Source organism: Notolabrus celidotus, chromosome 11 (assembly GCF_009762535.1).
Source record: "Notolabrus celidotus isolate fNotCel1 chromosome 11, fNotCel1.pri, whole genome shotgun sequence".
In the NCBI taxonomy this organism is placed as follows: domain Eukaryota; kingdom Metazoa; phylum Chordata; class Actinopteri; order Labriformes; family Labridae; genus Notolabrus; species Notolabrus celidotus.
The window spans coordinates 24,476,392-24,498,382 of NC_048282.1; the positions used below are offsets into that span (position 1 = coordinate 24,476,392).

The following is a 21,991-nucleotide window of genomic DNA, read 5'->3' on the forward strand; positions in this document are numbered from 1 at the left end:
CAAACAAACGAAGAGTGTGTGCATCACAACACCCTGATATAACCCATGCAGCTTGTTGCAGCAGGCAGAATCCCTGCTCACTGTGTCTCTGGGGTCGTTATGTGCTGCAGTGAGTAGAATTTAGCAGCATATTATAAGATCTGACATCCACAATGACTCAAAGTATTTTAAGTTTTATACTGTGCTCATGAACACTCTCCTACAACATCTTCTTCTAACTCTTCCTCAGTGCTCGTGTCATTTATTTCCACCAGCTTTATTGTATCACACTGTAATGGTGCTTCCCTTGTTATTATCTGTCCCACTTTCCCACTGAAATGACCAAAATGAAGTTTGATGACTTATTGCTTTACTATTTCCATTAAAAAAGACTTTTACTGTCTGAGACATTAAAGGCACCCTATCCTCAATGTGTTATAGTGTCTGTGATGCTCAATAATGTACTTTATTGTTCTATTTCTTTTTCACCATAACGGCCACATGGCTCTAGGGAGGCAATATCAGCCAGTCCAGCACTTTTGTCTAGACGGAAACATCCTAACAACTGTTGGATGGATTGCCTAAAGAAGACACTTACTGACTTTGGCACTCTAGCAGGTGCCCATTTACAGCCTCCAGTAAAATATCTGAACTATTGTATGGACTGGCACAAACTGTGATTAAGATACTCATCATTATAAGAGATTCATTCTGATAACTCTTTTTATTCTCTTATTATTTTACTCCAGCTTGGGGTTTTGACTGAATGTTGAAACAACTGTTGGAAAAATAGAACTCTGGCTGTGCTTGAAAGGAAACTTTCCAGATTTAAAGTCTTATCCGTACCTAATAAAACTTGGTATATAATGTGAAATACAATAGATACTTATGTGTCTCTGGGGGTGCAGCTCTTTGAAGCTGCAAGATCTGTTGTTCCTCCAGTCACCAGCCTATTTATTTGGCATAGTTGGTGGCTCAGACAAACAACAGCCATTATTTTTTATTTATTTATCAGTTTATTTGACAGGGACAATACATGTAGGCATTTTTACATCTAATTAAAGTGCAACCAATTCGAAGCAGTGTATGTAGGATTTCTAGCCATGGCTAATTTTTAGTCCTTGTCCCTGGTTAGGCTTTTGGGAAATGAGGCATATGATACAACACTGTTAACAGTTGAAGCAGACACAGACAAGCAGACACATAAAAGTTAGAAACGAACAGCAAAGCAGACAGGACAAACAACCATAGATGCATAAATAGAAACAGTTAAATTAGACATAGACAAGCAGACACATAGCAGTTAGAACAAACAGCAAAGCAGACAGGACCAACAATCATAGATGCATAAATAGTAACTATTAAAGCAGACATAGACAAGCAGCCACTTACATGCGTAAGAACTGACAGTTAAGCGAGTACAGAAAAACTTCTAAGTTAGTGTTCACAGGTTAACCTCTGAAGAAGCCATAGTTTTACTTTAGTATTGAGCTTTAGAGTCACTTTATGTTTTTATTTCTGATGGCAGGGTATTTCAGATCTGTGGTCCTTTAACTGAGAAAGAGGACTGACCAAATACTGTATTGTCAGTTCTCGGGCAAGGCCATTCAAACACTTAAAAACAGTCTTATAAATAAAAAAATATAGTAATTTTACAGTGGTGCCATTTAATTAGCTTCTGATCCAATGCTTTAGAGTTGTATGCATAATGACAACATAGGCTTCATTACTGATTGGGTGGCCAGGCCCCAGACAATTATGCAATAAGAGGAGTGTGATAACATCATGGTGTGTATGTATAGCTGGAAGCCTTAATAGATTTTAATAGATTAACAAGATCTTAGGAGTTCAGATTATTCTTGATGATCTTGGACAATTTTCTTCATATTGAAATTGGGAATCAAAGATCACACCTACATATTTTGGCTAATTTACTTCCTGTATTTCCTTCTGATATATAGTTGTCTTAAAATCATTGTATGTTTTTAGCCTCATATAATGGCACATGGAAACAGCCCAATTCAATGTTAAAAGTTTGTGTTTCAAGTCTCTGCCATACCTTGCAATGCAAATAAGTAATAATAAAAGTACCCTGCAAAAGTGTGTGTGTCAGGGGGACACATCTTGTAGTTTATTACTATCATATCTAATTGAATCTGGAAAGTAGCTGCTTGTCAAAGTTACTGCAGTTGTGAAATAAAGGTAAAATCAAGTATAGGCCTACAATATTTACATTCATCGTACAAGTTAGCCCAGAAATGAGCCTCAATTATGAGAAATTATAACTTGGGAAAATGTACCATCTCATTATTGTTCTGGTTTATTGAGGCAAAACTTACGTGTTCAGTATCACACTCATCTCATCTTCCTCTTGTGGCAAAACACCTCCAATGAACCCACCTGAGGCAACCTGCTGAGCACCTGACAGCAGGTAGACAAAGTTAGCATTAGCTGTGATGGAGCCTTATAATTTCCCCAAGAGGTCGAACCAACCAGTGCCAAGGTGAGAGTGAAACATTGGACGTTCATTTATCAGAAGGCCATAAAAACGAGTCTATGATTGTCTATGTTGCCCATTGGGTCTGTTGCATTTGTACAACTCGACGTGGACCGCAAGCCCTGTGATTGGTCCGATCGGCGGCATTGTATTTCCGGCATTTACAGCACTTCCGGGATCCCCTAACTTCGGTCATGTATTTCATCTCCTCAGACGAGTCGTTTCTATTATTCCCCTGTCATCAATACTGTGTGATCTAGTGATGGGAAGTACGACTCTTTTAAGAGATCCGGCTCTTTGGACTCGGCTCCCAAAAGAAGAGCCGACTATTTCGACTCCCGAACGGCTTTTAATTTAGGATAATTTGTAGCCGTATATTTTACCTTAGCTTTGCAAAGAATAATTGTTTGTGATGAAAACCCTTTACGTACTGTTTTATGAGAAGCCTTATAATTGCCTAGTGTTGTGCATTTATTCTGTTACAAAACCATTCTTACTTTTGTTTAGTATTTTAATCTATGTATGTCCTCTCTGTTTCTTGTTTTGTCTTTTATTTATTGTCATGCCACCTGTGTTGCCTCCTCGCCCAGGTCGTTATTGCAAATGAGAATTGGTTCTCAATTAACTCACCTGGTTAAATAAAGGTTAAATAAATAAATAAAATAAATAATCAAACTTTTTTATGCACAATTTAACAAAAAACTGCAAACATATCCACAGAACAGAACCAGAACCAAACTCAAGCAAACAGAATCAGAACCAAACTCAAGCAAACAGAACCAGAACCAAACTCAAGCAAACAGAACCAGAACCAATTTCAAGCAAACAGATCCAGAACCAAACTCAAGTGAACAGAATCAGAACCAAACTCAAGCAAACAGAACCAGAACCAAACTCAAGCAAACAGAACCAGAACCAAACTCAAGCAAACAGAACCAGAACCAAACTCAAGCAAACAGAACCAGAACCAAACTGGAGCAAACATTGTTAATGTCCTCAGGTTGGCATTGAGAAAAAACAGATGCCTCAGCTTGGATGGTCTGATCCCATTTCTCCTCTCAGTGAGTATTTGCCCTGTCTTTGAGAAGACCCTCTCAGAAGGAATAGATGTAGCCATGATACACAGCCTCCCCTCCATCACCTGTATCCTATATCCTCACATGTGATTGGCTGCATGGCCGCCATGCTGACCAATCAAAACAAAGTTCTGCTGTGAGCAGAGCTGTGGCTGAGCACTGAGAGAGCTAAGCAGCGAAAGCAAAAAACTGGGAGCCGGCTCTCTCTCAATGCGAGCCAGCTCTTCTGATTCACTATAAAGCACCGGCTCTCAGAGCTGCAGCTTTTGATCATGACACATCACTAGTATGATCAGTGGTGGACAAAGTACACAGCTTCATTACTTAAGTCAAAGTATAGATACTCCTTGTCAAACATTACTCCAATACAAGTGAAAGTTACTCTGTCAAATTATTACTTGAGTTAAAATCCTGAAGTACTTGCTTTTAAAAATACTTAAGTGTTCAAAGTACTTCTTAAAAAATCTCAAAACTTTGTATTTTCATAATATATCAGTGCAGGCAAGAATACGTTGGAGTACATTCTGTTACATTATGTTTATTTAGAAACCATTACTTGAAATCTCTAAAAACTATACCATGGAATAAAAACAGAAACTAAGTTACTCCGGCAGGCAACTTAGTTTGAAATGTTCATCTGGAATGAAACAAACGTTACATAGCTCAACACACTTTCTCAGGTTGGACTCTGAATTTTGTATGTTTGAGCAGAGTGGGAAACAGAGAGAACATTTGAAACGATACATATCATTCTTCATTTCAAAAACCTCTAACACGGGCTGAAGATATGGACATGGGTGCTCAGGTGGAGAATTATAGCCATCATTACCACCTCTAAATGAACTGCCTGATCTGAGTGAAATTTGCTCTGTGTTTACGCCACGTTCAACCGTGGAGACGCACGATATATAGGTACGGCTAAACCACTGAGACAAAGAGAACTACACAAACACATTTTACTGTCTTAGGGATCAGATTTCAGAAAAGAGAAGGAAATTCATGAGCTGACTTCAAAGCAAAAGTATTGAGTAACTAGAGCACTGATAGAAATGTAGTGGAGTAAAAAAGTACAATAATTGTCTTCTGAATGTAGTGGAGTAAAAGTAATAAGTATCCCCCAAAAATGATTCTCAAGTAAAGTACAGTACTCAAGTACATATACTCTGTTACTGTCCACCACTGTGTATGATAAACAGCAACAGCTGGCAGCTGTAGATTAAGGAAAAGTAAACAGAATACGTAGCGTTAAATATACATAATATACACAACACATTGACATTTATGGTGAATACTCTATTACATCTATTATGTTGTTAATTTTGTCAATATCGCAGCATATTTACTTTTCATTCAGTCTTCATTTAACTAATTTTCCCTCAGGAATCTAAATATTTTAATTCTTATGTAGCTCAATTGAATTAATGATGTGTATGATATTAAATAAACTCCTCTCTCTAGACTGTATTTGCAATGGGTATTCAAGGTGTTTATGTAACTCGGTATAAAGTGTAGGTGCTGTATAAAAAACATCTTTCCCAGTGTTTGTGTTACGGGTCTTAGCTGCAATTGATTTAATGGAGAAAAAAAAAGCTCTCTCAGTTTCCAAAGTTACCATGGCGGCATATCTACTGCACAAATGGAATGAGGCTCTGGAGATAAATGTTAACCTATTTTCCACATTAAAGGGAAAGGGCGCCCTCTGGTGTTTCTTTGGAACAGATGCTCGACTGAGTTAATGAAACACTGTAAACCCATACAGAGAGGACATCAACACTCTTAATGATCCTTGAGTGGCGGTTGAGTTGAGGGGCAAAAGGCACTCAGCATGAAGTCTCAGAGGTCTTCTCTGACTGAAAGGTGTGATTTACACTCATACCTGTTGATTTATAAAGTGTTGTTGGGATGCTACCCTCATATTTATCTTCAATGCTAGTTTGGTCCTCTGGTGCACAACACACAAGGTCAACTAAATGGCTTACTCTCCAGGTTCCCAGTTATTTCAGAGCTGGGAAAATCTGTTTTTTTTTGCTCCATCTGCATGGAACTCACTTCAAAGCACTTTAAAAACTGATGCATTTGTTTCTTTTAGTCATTTTAAATCATTAGTTTGAAACTTTTTTACCTCTGTTTACACCTGTTTCAACAAACTTTGTGTTAACAATACTTTTCAATGGTTTTAGCATTACTTTTTAATTGTTTTTAATTGATCGTCATTATTTTAAGGTTTTATCTTTATTTGCTTGTCATGTATTTAAATGTTTCTTTTATATGCTTGACGTCATTGTAAATGAGGGCTTTGCTCTCAATGATTTTTGAGTTTAAATAAAGATAATTATAATTATTACAATTATAGAGGTTTTTTTTAGTGTAGCATTTCCTCCAAACTGCTTTCTAAACACACAGCTTACCCTGCTGGAGAAAATAGATAGAACCGATTTCTCCTGCAGAGCCCTGTGCCTGTCGTAGTCATTGTATCTGAAGGCTTGAGGTTCTTTATGAGCACAACACAACTTTGGTTTTGTCTGAAAAATAAGACCCATTCTTTAATTTGTGCATTGTACTTGAAGGCTGCAAAACACATTTTAGTTCTTGAATTGAAGGTACAGTCATCCATCTTCATTCTGCACATAAAAAATTCAGGTATCTGAATAAAACATAAGAGTTTGAGTGATGGACAGTAAAACAGCTATGATTTATATTTTTTAATAGTTTGCTTGACACTGTCTTCAAACTGGTCACACAAACAAGATTTGAAATGTTTCATTTTAATAGAATTTAGGACAACCAAATATGTAAAATAAAAAAAGAAAACCAACAGCAAATGTGAAAATTCATTCACTAGTTTTTTTTTTCCTTAAAAAAATATCAGCCTTTCCCCTTGTTCACAAACCGTTTCAAAACCAGACAAACAGAAATAACATGAGAAACTCCAAGAAGCTGGAAGGCCTTTAACATTTGTTGGCAAATATAAATATAGTGGTTTGGACAGGGTCTCAAATAGCTCACATGGAAAGAGTGTACATACAGTTCACACGACAGTAGGACACTCGGCACTGCCTGTATCAATTTTTATTAATGTAGAAAACCAGGAGCCTTATTTATTGATTCAAATCAATGTTTTTATGACAGGGAAATATATACATTCAGTCAGCTCTCTGTCCATTGTATGGCATTTAAGGAGCCCCCTTTGATCATGTTGATTGTCTATTCAGGGGCATAATTGTGAGAGTACGAATAGTCCGAATAGTAATCCCTAGGACCACCCCTGCCTGCTGGGTAACCCCATGAGCAGGGTCCACCACCAGGCCCACCCCCCCGGTCATGTCCTCGTCCTGGCCGGGGCCAAAGTCCTACAGGTGGGGCTCCTCTCCCCCTGTATCCCATACCACCCCGCATAGGTCCGTGATCCATCAGTCCATGAATGCCACCTATACTACCATAGCCTATGAGGTGTGGAGGCAGCTTAGGTCTGACTACTGAGCCCCCCCTGTTGGCTACTGGGGGAACTCCAATAGAAGGTCCAAGGTTGTCAGTGCAGTTCACCTGAGTCCTGCACCCCTGACTACCAGGGGTGCTACCACCAAGGATTTCCCCAGTCTTATGGAGCCCACTGGGGTCCAATGGGCCCGATGTGACTACACCCCCAGTCTCACAAGTGCTGGTCCCTGCTGCCCCCCATAGCCCCTCCCCATGTCCACTGAGTGTCCTATCCCCTAGTGTGGGGGTCTGGCTAGCACTGCCAGTCATGTAACCAGGCTGGGGTGAGTCACTATGGTCTGTGTAGGGGAGGGAAGTGGTGAGTGGGGAGCTCCCAGCAGTCCCTGTTCCTCCTGTGTCAGAGCCGTATGTGTGACCAAGCATCATGAGGTGAGGAGGAGGGGGAGGTTTGACCTCCAAGGGAAGGGAAGCCAAGTTGGATAGAGGTCCTGATGTGGCCATGACGGGTGGGGTTGGAACTGTGTTGGAGGCTGTGGGGCGGTATTCCTGGTCATGGGTACTGCTGCAGGGTGAGGCAGGGTAAGCGGGGGAAGCAGCATAGCTAGAAGAACCTGTGTAAGATGACCAGGAGGCTGAAGGACACAGGAAACTCTGATGAGGATTCACAGGAAAGCCTCCCGGGGACAAGCTACCAATGTCTGAGGGGCTGATGCCTATCTGATTCGAAGCTTTGAACTGAGAGATGGCTGTTTTGAGAGCGCTGTAGTCAGAAAGTGTAGGAGTTCTCTCGGGAGTGGCCTGCTCTGGGAGTGGAGGGCGAAACTCATCAGCTTCAGGAGGAGGTGGCTGCGGAGGCTTCCCCTTCACGCTGTCCTGTTTCTGCTCTGAGGGTTCTGACGTGGTGGATGGCTCCCCATCATCTGAGTCTAATGACATGTCCTCCTCTTCCACACACTCATCATTCACTACTGGGAGAGGGTAGAGATGGACAAAGGAAAAGTGAAAGGTAAGATACTGCGAAACAAATGTGTTAGAGACAAATTAACAGCATCCAGCTGTGCAGGGCAGAACAGGCGGCTTTAACTGGAGAGATTACTGTGCAAAACAAAAACCCTATTTAGCAGGAAAATGACTTGAGAGCCGGGGTGTTCATGGGATTTAGTCCTGCAATTGACACTACCCACCAGTAGAAGGCGGTGTTGGAAGCTCGTTCTGATTAATTGAGCCAATGAGGCTGTGGAAACCACTCATGACGTCATCAATGCTCCCAATCACTATTCCATTTCTAGAGTACTGTAGGAACATCTCAAATGGTCTCTCTGGAAAGACAAAAAAAGGAAACATGTCAGTGTATTATGATTGTATTTTGTATTTTTCAACAATAACATTTAACCAGTTTGAAGACAAACAGAAATTACATTATCCACTGAGAGCAACACAAAAGCCTGGGACAAAGCCAGTGTTCATTTTGGGGGCTATTTTAGATTTAGTCTTAGTCTTTAGACGAAAATGCCTGTTAGTTTTACTCCCATTTAGTCTTTTCAGCCCTTTATAGTTTTAGTCGATGGAAACTCAAAACATTTTAGTCTGAATCATCTTCACTCTTTAAATAATTAATGTGGTTTATCAGATATCGGTATCAGGGTTATACCAAGTGTTTGAATCGTCAACATTTCACTCCTTTAACACTTTTGCTTTTGTAATATCTTAAGTGAAATAATTCTGCCTGTCCCTGCTAAAAAGTCAAAAGAAAACATTCTTGATGTGACCACTGTGACTGTATTTTGATTCTCTTGGTTCACAGGAAAATGCCATGAAAGGACTGTATTGCACATTTACGACGGTCCTTGAATGTACCTGCAGTGACAGGCGCACTGGACAGAGTTTGAGGCACTCTGAAAAACATCTGCATCTTCCAACCAGGAGTTGATCAAAACTTACTAAACATGTCTGATGTAACACCAAACTGGAATAAATCAAGCTTTAGACGCAGACCTTTTTACGGTAATGGCGGCAACAACAGCAAACGTCAAATATTAAACAGATGTCCACCGGTTGTGTCACGCACACTGGGGTTAAAAATCATCAATGAAGATGAGACAGATGCATGGAGGCGGGAGAGCTGGTTCATAAAGCACGCCTGCTGCAGGTAGGTGACCAAGCTAACACTGTGCCCCTCAGATAATAACTCAGCCTGTCACAGGAATGCATCACTTTTATCTTTAAAGACGCACAGCAAGGAAAACATGGATTCTGAATGTCCGACGGTCCCCCACTAAAGTTTTCGTCTCACCATCGTCTCGTCGATAAAATCAAAACATATGTTCGTCAGAGTTTTTATTATCAGTGATGCACTTAAGCTCGTCATAGCCTTGTTTTTGTCATGAAAGAATGAGTTGTTGATGAACATTTATTTTCATAATTTCGTTAACGAAATTAACACTGGACAAAGCAAGAGTGGAAACAGCCCAAGTCTACGGTGGTGAGAAGGACAATACCTGTGAGGAAGATAAGGTGCCGCTGCTGTATGTTCTGAGCTTGGAGCTTGATCAGGCACTCCAGATCTGGAGCCTGACGGGACTGGGTATCACACTCGTGATACGGGAGGAACTCCACAAGGTGCTTTTTCTGATAGGCAGTGAGAAGATTCAGCAGCCCCATGGCGTTTGCATTTAACCTTTAAGAGAGAATAACAGACATGGTTCGGTAAAGTGTCACAAAATGTACTTAAAGTTGGATCTGTCAGAGGACATTTCAGATCATTCTGTAAGCTCTGAATGAGAAACCTGACCTGCCAAGTTCTTTGAGCTTCTTCTGGGACTTGCAGTGTACCTTCCACTGCCAGGGGTGTTCTGGGGTGCTCTGTTCCTCTAAGAACTTCAGGAGGCCCTGCAAACGATCTGGACAAAAGAAAAACACAAGCTCAGAAGACTCGTCCTGCTGATATTTCTGTGACTGATCTCAGAGAGAGGAAAGATGAAACTTACCTGTTGTAATGAGGTCAGGGTTGAGGACAAACTCATCAGAGACTATGAAACCTCCGGACACAAACAGCTCGTTATAAGTGTGGTTCTTGACGTCGTCCAAAGTGTCCACTCCAGCAAAGCTCACAGAAGGCAACTTCTTTAAAGACACCAAAGCCGGGATCTACAGAGAGAAAGGAGAAAAAACATGTCGTCACATTAGTTCCACTGGGCCATTATTTCTCCTGAACTCCAGATTGAGGTTCAACAATGATAGGACAGACGTGGCAGGAGATGCTCGTACCTTGTGCACGTGTGCTGCGATGTCTTCGTTCTGAATGATGATGAGGAGCTTATCTAGACTGCCGCTGTTTTCCAGAAACATCTGCGGGCTGCACTCGCTGTTGCCGAGACTCTTCAAGTACTCCTTTGGGACGAGACAGGAGAAACGTAATTGTTACAGACAGACAGATGAATGTGTCGTTGTCTCTTACGAGTACGAGAACTGACTGTCTGACAGGATGCAGAAAGAGCTGAGCACTGAGAGACGGGACACATAGTGACAGAGAGGAGCTGGTGTAGCACTTCACTCACAGCGTAGACCTGTGTTTGACTGAGTGCCTGTTTTTGTTTACTACTGCAGGAAACTGTGGAGGGTCTTAGTTTAAAAAAGAAACACAAGGATGAATATGACAGAAAATTGATGTTTCAGCTAGGGATGTTCACAACTAATCGACTATCGATTAATTGATTGTTAAGAGCTTACTTGAACACATTTCTTTGTTTCGATTTTATATCACGTGGAACAAACATCATATGGTCTCATATTTTGTTCAGCTATCAGGGAGGTGTTTGAAGTTTAAAGCATGTTTTGATGTGAATCAGCTGACTGAAGATGCTGCGAACAGCAGAGACGCTCATCTGGGGTTAGGGTTAGGCTGAGTGACAGGTCTCCGCCGCCAGACTGATTCTGACCCGGTTGTGCTCCCAGCTGACACCTTACCGCGTTCACATGCTTATTTTTCTCAATAAGAATGAGAAAACTGAACACTGTGAGTCTGAAATATGATCCTATTCAGATGTCCTGTTGCAGTAAATCCACATGTTGTAGTCTGAGTCTTCACTCCATGACCATGGGTCCACGGAGATTATTTATATGCCTGCTCGTCACGTTGATATTCAGCGTGTTAACATTTTGAACACCTCAATATGATCAGTAGCTGTTTAATATCGTAAGTTACATACACTGTGTCGTGAAGGAAAAAAACGCATTTGGCATTATTTTTGACATGGAAAACGATCACATTTTTTTAATGATTAAACAATATTTGATTGTTAACATTTCCAAAGAGCGATCCTGGAAAATACTTGAAATTTATATCCCTAATTTAAAGAGATTTACCTTATTTGTTTTAATATTTAATACTGTCATTTGGGAATTGTTCTGAAATTTTCGAACAAGGTATTTTTGTACAGTCATTTTAGTTTTTTTGTATGTTGCAGAAAAAAAGTGTGCAGTGGTTTTACTTGAGTTACAACACACCTTAAAAATGAAAAAGGATTACTTTGTTTACAAAGAAATATAAGAGAAAAATATATATTGCAACTGTCCATGTCTGAGGATTGAAATAAAATAATTGTTATTGAAATTTTGAGTTCAATCCAGTTTTCTTGAAAATCGTTAGAGAATCGTGAGTGAATTGTATCGTGAACCAAAAATCTGGATTGGAATCGAATCGTGGGTTGAGTGTATCCTTACATCCCTACTACTGATTAGGGCTGTCAACGAATATTCTAAATTCAAATATATATTCAAATATTTTAAAAAAAATGGAGATTCGATTGTGAAAATCAATATTGGACTGTGGAAAAAAAACACATCAGCGGCTGCTTTGCAAGTGGGCCAGGGTCAGGGACAGGTCACAGGAGTCACACATGCACAGCGTGAAGCAGATGGCAGAGAAAAATCTTTTCTCTGCCCAGATCCTCAGTGCGCTCTGAACGCGTCTTTTCCTCCGCTGGGAACATAGTGAATAAAAAGTGATCGGCCCTGGCCTCTTCACTTGTGTTTTTGGCAAATAACCTGTCAGGCCTAAGACCCTACATTGACAGTGGACTAAAAGAGCCTGACAATCAGTGACACTGGGATAAAATGCAGTTTTTCCTCCTCTTTTTTTGTTATAGTAGTGCCGAGAATGTAAGTGGACTACTTTTTCGTTTTTAACTTTAACTTCAATTAATGTTAATAATATTTGCTTCAATCACTGAATGAAGCCTGCCTATATTAGGGACAGTCGGTACCTTTAATTGCTCGCAGAAGTATTGTTCAGCACTCACTCAGCGCATTGTGCACAGAGAGGGTCCTATTTCCAATTTACTTGTTTTGTGTCTCAAGGTAGGTTTTAGCCATGTTAAATCTGAAATAAAAATACATATACAAGTAGTTATGTCTCCTTGTATTAGTTTGTCCACCTGTTATTGACATAATGTGCAAATATAGATATTCGAATGGTTCGAACCTATGGGTTTTTTTTAGAGCGAATATTCAAATGTCATTTTGGAGCAATTTTGACAGCCCTACTACTGATGCCTCTTTATTTTATGCAAAAGCAATCAGACAATCAGAAATAAAACTGAAAACTTTTATGAAGCTGTTTTTGAAGTATGTAATCACTGCCACCGAGGCATTGTGATTTATCTGCACACTGCCAAAAGCCTTTGCCATGAGAGAGTGTCTTGGTGAGTGATATGTTTGACAGTTAACAGGCAGTAGGACAACCAAGATCAACACTAAAGTTACATTTTTAAGCCTTTAACGATGAGACTACTGAAGAGAAAGAGGTTACCTGGGGAAGACAGACCTGGGAATGCATGCACCAAAAGGACTGAGGGTTGGGAACACAGGGCAGACAAGGCAGGGATTTCACCTCTGTCGGGGACGCCTGCTCCCCAAACTGAGCTGAAGCAATGCCCCTCTCAGTAGTTTTAAAGTTGAAGTAATTAAATTCAGAGTCCCAGCCTCTCAAATGTGAGGATTCTCCTTCTATAGAAGTAGATTAAACATTTTAGGTTCTCAAATGCACAGAAAGCTGAAGAAATCCCTCAGGGTTTTGGGAACCTGTGAGGGCCGTTTCTCCACAATCTCCATGTTGCAAATCAGAGAATAATTAACCAAGTAAAGAACTACTCCTGCTTTTCTTTCAAGACTAAATGAGATCCTCGTACTGTACCTTAATCTCCTTGCAAACAGTGCTCTCCTCCCCTTCATCCCCGGAGTAGATGTAGAACTTGACCGTGTTCTTGGTGACGTCCTTAAAGATCTCCACCAGGCTGCTGAACACCTCAGGCTTCAGCTGACTGATGAGGCTGCCAGCCAGCAGGCCAGACCTGCTCCCAGAAGCAGCCCCTGCATTATGAGAGTTGTGCTCTGGAGAGTCTGCTGTGACATGAGAGGGAGAATACATCTCTCCCCCCAACTCTGAGGACTGGGAGTCTGTTTTCGTCTTCAATGATGCTGCTTCTTTAATGGGGAGCACTTTGCCGCTCTTTGACTGGGAGGACTCCGATTTAGTTTTTGGAGTCGTGGCCGGTGTGGGGGGTGGTGTTGTAAGATTAGACGTTGTGACAGAGGGAGGTGGAGAAGTGACCTTGGGGGGAGCAGGTGGCGATGGGATCAACTTGTCCATCTTCTCGCACAGTGCTTTGACGTGTCCCTGAATGGGGACGGGGGAGACATAGGGGACAACAAAGTCTGAGAAGCTGCTATTGGGCAGCCAGCAGTGGCGTGTCGGCAACCTTGTGGATTGCTTTGACGTATAGCAGATGTGGTGAGTCTGCATGATGTTTTTAATGTCAGAGGTAAGACTGTGGATTTCCTGGCTGAGTATGGTGTCCAGACTGATGGAGGGCCTACAGGGAACTTCTTCTGTGACAGGTAACGAGGGTGCTGCAGCCGCCTTTTTCACTTCCACGGCTGCTGGCATCTTCTGTTCCGGGTAGCTGTTAGCCACTGTCACAGCCTCCGGCTCAAGCTCAGGCTTTGGCTCAGGAAAAGGCTGTGCTTTGTCTGAAGGAAAGAAGACAGGAAACTGAATCTGGTTCACAAGGCATCACTACAATAAGACAAGCCTACAAGGTAGAGGTGAGTTGAGGTACCTTCATTGGCTGGGTTGACCCATGTCGGGTTGTTTGAGGTGTGAGCTTGCTCTGGTGGGGAGCCTGGGCTGAGTGGACTTCCAGGGCTACAGTCCATATCCTCCTACAAAGTGAAAACAAAGAATACATCAGTATCTCAGGCAGAAAACACATTTAATGCAAGGCAGAACAACCCTCGTAAAATCATCTGTTAATATCTCACCTCTGTGTAGTTTGTTTGTAATGCTGGCTCGTTTGGTTTTCTCAGATCTGGGTCAGGGAAAGCGGGCTCCACCCTTCCTGAACCCGTCGATGGTTCACCGTGATTTGGCGGCACAGCCATCGAACCCTGTGCCACGGCTTTGTTGAGAGTAGCGAGGAGGATCTTGAGAAGTCGCTGTGTCTCGCTGACTGCTGAGGTGTTGGCGTTGCCCCGAGCTCTCAGGTCAGTGTCGTAGATGCCCATGCTTTCCATCACCGCTGTCAGATTGTCGCTCTGTCCGGCGTCCTCGCCCATCTCGTCTGATTGGGCGCCTAGTAAGATAGATAAGACAAGTTTGATTTGGGCTACACGTGGTAGTCTGAAGCTTTGTGTGTAACGTACAGAGACAGTGAAGAAGGATTTGTATCACTGCACATTTGGCAACTATTGAAAGTAATGTGATGATTTATCAATAAAGATAAAACTATATTAAATGTAGAGAACACAAACTGTGTGATGAAGCGCAGCATATTTCTTTTTTATTCGCAATGCAATTGCTGAGAACTTATTAGACTGTGTTGTGAAGCTAATTTAATATTCATTCCAAGGGACACATTGGCTCTGGAGGCAGAGAGTGGAAACTCAAAATACTGAAATTAAATTACACAATTTAAATCAAAACATATACACCGCAGCTCTCCTTACCTCGACTGGGTTCCCCGTTGTTCAGTGCATCTGCCCGTTGGCGTTTGTTCAAACCCAACCTCTCGTCTCCCTCTAACTTCCTCTTCAGGCTGATTTCATCCCAAGCCCCATCCTCTCCTTTGTCCTTCCCAGGATCCTTCACTAGTGCTTTCTTATGGAGCTGGATCAGCTTGAGCAGCTGCTTCATCTTGTCTTTATCGTACTCGTTCTGCGACAGCCGCAGTCTCTGAGCTGGCTGAGGCTGGGCCTCTGCGTGAGACTTGTGCTGCACTTGTGCCCCGTTAGAGTGCGCCGACCCAGACCTCTGAGGCTTCTCCTGTGCTGGCCTCTCCTGAGGTGGTCTCTCTGAAGGTGGCCTCTCCTGAGGGAGCTTTTCTGGGACTTTTTCGACCCTGTCCGAGCCCCTGTCCGAGCCGCCCCAGTCAGAAACGGGGCTGTATTCCACTGGGGCAGGGGCAGGCGTGGGGACAGGGGTGGGGTTCCGTATTTTTTCAATGACGTCCTTTGCCTTGTTTAGAGGCAGCATGTAATTGACCGGGTTGTGAACATACGTACGTAGCACGGCGTCCATGTTAAATTTGGGTCGGGGCACTGGGTTTGTCCTTTCGTCTACATTATATTTGTAGTCAGGCAGAATGAACGGCCGTACCGTGCCTGCATCCATGCGAGTCAGGTAATCGGTGGCCTGGCGCTCCACCCCAGAGCTCAGGTCCTTGCCTGGGTTTGGACGTAACTTGAAAAGGGCATAGTGCAAAGCAGGGACGAAGGGCTCCACGGAAGAAAGGATAGCAGGCTGGGGCTCCGCCGTCAGTGGCTCAGGCTCGAAGAGTCTGGATGCTACAAAAAGTAAAAGTTTGTCATTAAAAGATGTGAACACAATTTAAATCTCTAAGGACAGGAGCTTTAAAAAAGTTGATGCAAAAACATGGAAGACTTGGGGATTTTTAAATAGGAGCAGCACTCAGTAGGGAGTCATAACATCCACCATCCCTGTTTGCTGATAAAATATTCTGTGAGCTGTAAGCTTCATGCAGATGCTGCCACAGGGGCCCGGCCACAGAAAGAGATGGAGCGATAGTGAATAATACTTACAGTACTTGACAACCATCCTTGACTCCTGAAAGATGAATAATGCTTGCAGGTTCTTCTCCACCCGCCCCCGCCGCTCTGGAAAACAAACAGCAACTCGTTTTTTTAAAGCTGAACCCTCACCGAGGAGAACAAGTTGGTGTTCAACTGACACAACACAGAATCATGAGAGGAGAGTAAAAGCTTTTTGGCACCTTTGGACTCGACCATTTGAGCTGAGGACAGCAGAAAGAGAAAGCCCCTGTCAAACAAGGACTTCACCAGCACCTGAGTGAGGAGAGGAGACACAGCAGTCAGAAGCAGCAGGGTGTTGAAAGGATCAAACAACACAACACTAGTCTTTGTTGGACAGGTTTGCACATACTCCTCATGTAAAAAGTGTTCTCCACTAACAGCAACATATATATTTGTTCTGCTCTTAAACTGATTCTGTGACTTCATGGGATTTTTGTTTAGAACCTGGTAGGTAACAGCTACAGTGTGACTCACCATCCTGTCCCTCTCCAGCTTGTGGACAAGCGCTGCCAAGCTGCCGCTGGTTGCTTTGCCTTTTCCATCCACCACCTCAAACAGGCTGCAGGACATCCCACACTTCATCACTGCGCACAAAAAAAGGAAAGTGAGTCGAAAAGCTGACCCATAACCATCCCTGCAGCCTTTTTTTCCCTCCCTCTGAGCTTCTACATTTAAAACAATGCAGATGTTTGTTTGTACTCTACTGGATTAAAGTGAGACAGAGTCTTTTGAAAAACAAAACAAAGCAGTGTATGCATTGAGAAAAATAGCTTTTGCAATTGGATTTACAGATATGCATTACATCCTTCATCCCCTGGGGCATTTTCTCTAAAATTTAATTATGAAACATACATGTGTGGTCAAGACTGACCTTCCCGTGATGCGCTGTAGGTGTCCCAAGAGAAGAGCACAGGGTGAATCTTTCGCTTCACCTGATCCAGCTGCATACCCCGACTCATATCCAGCTTCTCAGGCCTGCAAAGAAAGAACATGAGTGATTTATCCAGATGTGTTTCAAACCATTTCAAAGCAAAACTACAATCAGTGTTTTGCAATTGTTTTCTAACTTCCTCTTTTCAACAACAAGACATGGGCAAGCTCACGAAATAAATACGTTTGTGTCGAAACATGTCTCCTAATGATTAACAGAGGAAATCCTAGTCACACTGCCAATGTTTTCAGCAGATTTGCATACTTATATAAAAGATTGACAGTGTACTTACAATTTGAAAGGAAGGTAGGGGCGCGAGGAGGAGCGTAAACAAATAGGGAATAACTCCTTGCCCTTGTTTACAAGCGGACCACTCCACACAGTGTAGCAGCTTTTCCCTGAAACAACACCAAGAGCAAAAGTCAAAGATCAACATGATTCTAATCTGACTTCTGGCAGTACAGATCACAAGATGCGCTGAACTCATTTGCACTCAATAAGCAGTAAGTATTATAACACATCAGACTGTGATTAGTTAGAAAGTAGTAATGTTGCGATCATGACTGAAGTGTATGCATGCCGTCACATCTTTCTCAAACACATACAACCAAAAATATTTTACCTCTACTTCCTTCAGGGGAAATGGTGTTAAACCTGTTACAGAGAGGATTAAAATCGTGTTAAGAAAAACAGAAACCACTGAAGGTGTCAGCGTTAAAACATCTAAAGATATAAAACTACTGGCTGACTTTCAACATTTCCAGCAGGAATGTATGTACCTGTGTGCAGTCATCGGAGCAGCTGCTGCTTCTTTGCCTTTGTACTGAAAAGAAACCACAGCATAGGGGCAGACGTGCCGGGGCCGTGCCTTGATCTCTTCGAATGCAAACTCGAAGAAATATTGCTGAAAGACGACAAGAACAACGCAGGGAAACTTACAAATTCTGCCCAGGAAGTGACACAACATTTCACACAACTTTGATAACGGGTGCCTCCCAGTGCTTTTTACTTAAACTGAATACGATGTGTTGGATACATTTTTGTGGGGACATAATGGGTGCTGTAACAATTTCTAAGTTGTCATAAGATGTTACATCAGTAATTGAAATGACTATTGTTATCTTGTTTTATGAGAAACTTGTCTTCTTTCACTTTTCTTCTTTTGCTTTTATCTTGTATGATTAAAGTATTATATTGTGTGCTGCAATGACTCATGAAATTTGTTTTCTTTTTATTAGCTTTACAAGCACCATGTCCAGATCCAGATCATAGAAAAGTTTATCAAGAAGGTATGTATCCCAGAGCAGTAAGAGAATATTATATTGAGATCAAAGTGAACTTGAAATGTGATTTGTAAATCGGACAAAATAAGTAATTGTTTGCCTTTTTTGCCCCATTTTTTTTTTGTGCAAGACAGAACTAAAGGTCCCTGTGAAAATGATGAAGGACAGAGTGAATGTTTACCTGTGTGAGCTCAAAAGCTCTGTAAGACAGCAGAGATGTAACCCTGTTGGCACTTCTGGACAGGTGACAGTCAAACTTGGGTGTAGGTTCGATAGCGTTCTTAGGCATGTTCTCATGGATGTGCTTTATTCGGCCCTTAAAAAAAAGAGCAAAAACAAATAAGCTTTGAGCTCAGCAAGATTTAAAATACTGTCTTTATTAAAAAAAAAAGAAAGAAAGAAAGAAAACAGAATGGTAGTCTTACCCTCATAACTTTAAAAACAATTATGTCTCCAACAGTGCCAACATCCAGAGGATTGATTTGTAACAAATCAGAGTATTTGGAGAGATAGACACCTACAATGACAGTAAAAACAAATGAGAGAAACAGCAACAGATCAACATCCATTTAAGTACCATATTATCAGAGCCATCTTAGCTTCTTTTAAAAGCTTCAATTTTTTCAGGTCAAAATGCCACAAACATCCACCGATATTTACAAGAAATAAAGATATGATTCGGTCTAAAAGACTAACTTACCCACTGATGGATTCCCTAGTGTTGTAATCCTTGTGTGTCCAACCATCAGACCCTTTTCACAGATCAACATGAGCTGGACATACAAGAGAACACACGGTTTAGAGCCACGTACACAAATAACAAACATCATGTTCAGATGGCATGCATCATCAATACCTTAGATTTGTCTGGATAGAGGAAACAGTAGGATTCAGTCAGTTCTTGCTCTGTCCGCCCCTCCTGCTTCATCTCTCTCCGCTTCTCAATGGACTAAAAGACAAGGGCAGAAGAAAGCAAATGAGATACAGCAGTCTGCACTTTACACACTCTTACCTTCATGGTACAGTCAATGAATGCTTTACAATAGGAGCCGTGCACTTCAGTAATGAATATATGTGAATGCAGAATATGCTATTTCTTTCTTTATGGAGTTACAGCGTTGTTGTGTTGAATCATTTAAATTGCAAGCTTACGCAAAATGTTGTATCGACCTACAAAACACTTCTGTGAATAAAAAGGAGAGCACAAGAAATGCACTTTGCAAAAAGTAGGGCACAAGGTGACAATGACCAACCTCCTTCTCCAGCAGCTCATTGTGAATGAGCCTGGCTTTGCAGTAGGAGAAGGTCCCTCGAGATGAGGCGTCCAAGTAAAATGAAGAAACAAGCTTCACAAGGTCCTCAAATTCACGACTGTCCGGAGGCAGATAGTGGTACAAGCCTGCATACACACAGGGAAAACATGTAGCATGAAGCATCTGGTGTGTACACTTAGGAGCATGTGCAGGGGAGGATCTGGATCAAAAGTAGCACATCATGTGTCCTGTGTTTACACTCAGGATCAATATTCAAGTTGCATGCTCTTTCTTGAAACACACGGGGTAAGAGATGAAGTGATGTAAACATAGTGCTTGCTGGAAACTATTCTTTGTACATGCTTAGTGTCTGTGGGGAGCCAGCAGCATCATGTGCTCAAATTATGTGTGTGTTTTGGCCAGCTCATCACAGCAAGTACCTGAAATGTACTTCGGGACGTGTTGTGGTTTTAAAACACTGATAAACAGTAGTAACTGTATGGTCCTAACATAACAAATACACTGTACCAGAGACCAAGCCTTTCATCTGTCTACATTGACATAAGGTGTGTTATGTCAACCTAGACACATCCAAAGAAGTTTAACCACCTCTAGCTGACTATGTACAACCCAGATGGATCTTCATTAACCTCAATCTGCCAGGTAACAAAGTTGTAAACATCCTTCAAGTGATGCCAAGGGGTGACTGCTGGAAACAAGCCAATGGAGAGCACTCACAGCCAAGTTTGTCTCATAGTTGTCTGAGCAATAAGTAACCTTTATAATGTACATGTGTAGCCTGCTGAGGGCAACAATGAACTAGTGCTGCTGCTTAACAGATGCTAAGGATTACAGTCAAGCAGCTTAAGCTGATTTTGCATATAAACAAATAGTTGATCTATCACAACAAGGTTTGTTACCACTGCTATGTGCCACTGTGTGGAGGGTATCACTGCCTTTTGAGGACACGATGGGGCTGTGTAGGGGGGTACTGTACTCTGAGGAGTATTGGGGTGAGGTTATAAGGGATGCTCTAGAGGTACCAGTGACATCAAACTGGGACAAGGAATGGGCAGCCCTAATTGGAATTCATGACAGGTGTCATTAGCACAGTGAGAACATCTGAAAGAGACAAGTGAAGTGGATCAAATTCATGCCCTTCGCTGAGGTCAATGAGACACCCTCATGTGGTCGGGTGATGGCTCCAACACACCCATGACACCACAATAATGCTGCTGGCGTTACTAAATCCCACTATGGTCCCATGAGAAGGTGAAGAACCCAAATAAGGTGGGCTTTGAAGGGTCAGTCCTCTCAGTGCAGCTTTGGGCGCCTTCACAGGAACGGACGTTAAGTTAGCTGCCCAACGGTAACTTGGGATACCTGAGCATGGCTGCTAAAGCTGTGTCTGCAAAAACAACTCACACTGTCTCACCACACACTACCCATACACTGTTACCGCATCAACTGTGAAGCTAAAATATCGGTGATGACAGTTTTAAACTCATTAAACTAGCGAGAACAGCACGTTAGCTAGTTAGCACGCTAGCAACATGCAGTAGAATGATCGTATGAAAGACAGGACAGGCTCTGTTAGAAACTGCAGGGATATGGCACCACCTTTCCGTTCTCGTATCTTCCTCGGAATTTGGAAATTTTTCCGTGGCAGTTCCTCATTCGGTCTCTGGCCCAGCAAGGGAGAACTGCTAAAGCTCCGGGCGTCCGCCTGCACACTCCTCCGCCGCTCAGGGGCTTCTTGTTCGGGCATTACACTGTCTCCACATCCAAGCTGATCGCCATTTTGGTTGGCTGTGGCCGAGGTGGCGGATGAATTCTTCGGGGGTTCGCCACCATCCAGCTGGTGATCGTTCGTCTTGGTACAGCCTGAGTCCCTTTTCCCAACCGCGTGGGGGTTCAGGGCCATTTTCGGGCACCGTGCACGCAATACAGGCAATATAGCTCTAACGATTACGGCGCCGCTTCACACACACACTCTCCTCCTCACCCAGCCTCCGCCATTGTGAAAATGACGTACACGTTCTTCTCCACCACTGCAAAACGCTGCCGTCACTATGTTTACATTCGAGAGAATCCGCGCCACCCAGCGGTGACAACAGGAACTGCACGATGAATGTAGTAATAATGTGAAACGAATAGTGTGCATATTGATTCTGACATGAGGCTGGTAATGTACAGTTAGGGTTGCCAACTGTCCTGTATTAGCCGGGATATGTATTGGGCTGAATTGGTTTGTGTCACACGGGACCTCAATTGTCCCGTACTTTGACAATTAACTCTTGTAAATACAGCAGACTGCACTCTACAGACCCTAGTTTAGATAAACCGGCAGACCATGTGCCAATCACACCTGCAAAAAGAGGATTTTCTCTCTGATGGTCATTAAATGGTCAGACTCAAGAAACAGA

The 21,991-nt window shown here is 42.3% G+C and overlaps 2 protein-coding genes across 3 annotated transcripts in view; both read right to left on the reverse strand.

The window, feature by feature from the left end:
• LOC117821433 (metabotropic glutamate receptor 7-like) overlaps nt 1–2,645 on the reverse strand; it is a 139,987-nt gene extending 137,342 nt beyond the window's left edge. Inside the window, 1 exon segment of the mRNA XM_034695691.1 lies at nt 2,319–2,645. The gene's annotated coding sequence lies outside the window, so the exon portion shown is untranslated.
• A 3,594-nt stretch (nt 2,646–6,239) lies between these two features.
• Nucleotides 6,240–21,658, reverse strand: tasorb (transcription activation suppressor b). 2 transcript variants are annotated; one of them, XM_034695464.1, is made up of 23 exons: nt 21,186–21,658; nt 19,566–19,711; nt 19,169–19,261; nt 19,013–19,085; nt 18,738–18,829; nt 18,494–18,628; nt 17,809–17,933; nt 17,652–17,683; nt 17,322–17,427; nt 16,970–17,073; nt 16,573–16,682; nt 16,278–16,350; nt 16,087–16,161; nt 14,995–15,831; nt 14,311–14,621; nt 14,109–14,211; nt 13,184–14,019; nt 10,258–10,380; nt 9,978–10,137; nt 9,782–9,890; nt 9,489–9,667; nt 8,175–8,309; nt 6,240–7,955 (listed from the first exon to the last, which is right to left on the reverse strand). In XM_034695464.1, the coding sequence occupies exons 1-23, from the start codon at nt 21,487–21,489 to the stop codon at nt 6,757–6,759; spliced, it is 5,460 nt and encodes a 1,819-aa protein (XP_034551355.1). In that variant the 5' UTR covers nt 21,490–21,658; the 3' UTR covers nt 6,240–6,756. The 2 variants fall into 2 exon arrangements, with proteins under 2 accessions (XP_034551355.1, XP_034551354.1); XM_034695463.1 differs by having other exon boundaries at nt 6,240–7,958.
• Nucleotides 21,659–21,991: the final 333 nt, after the last annotated feature.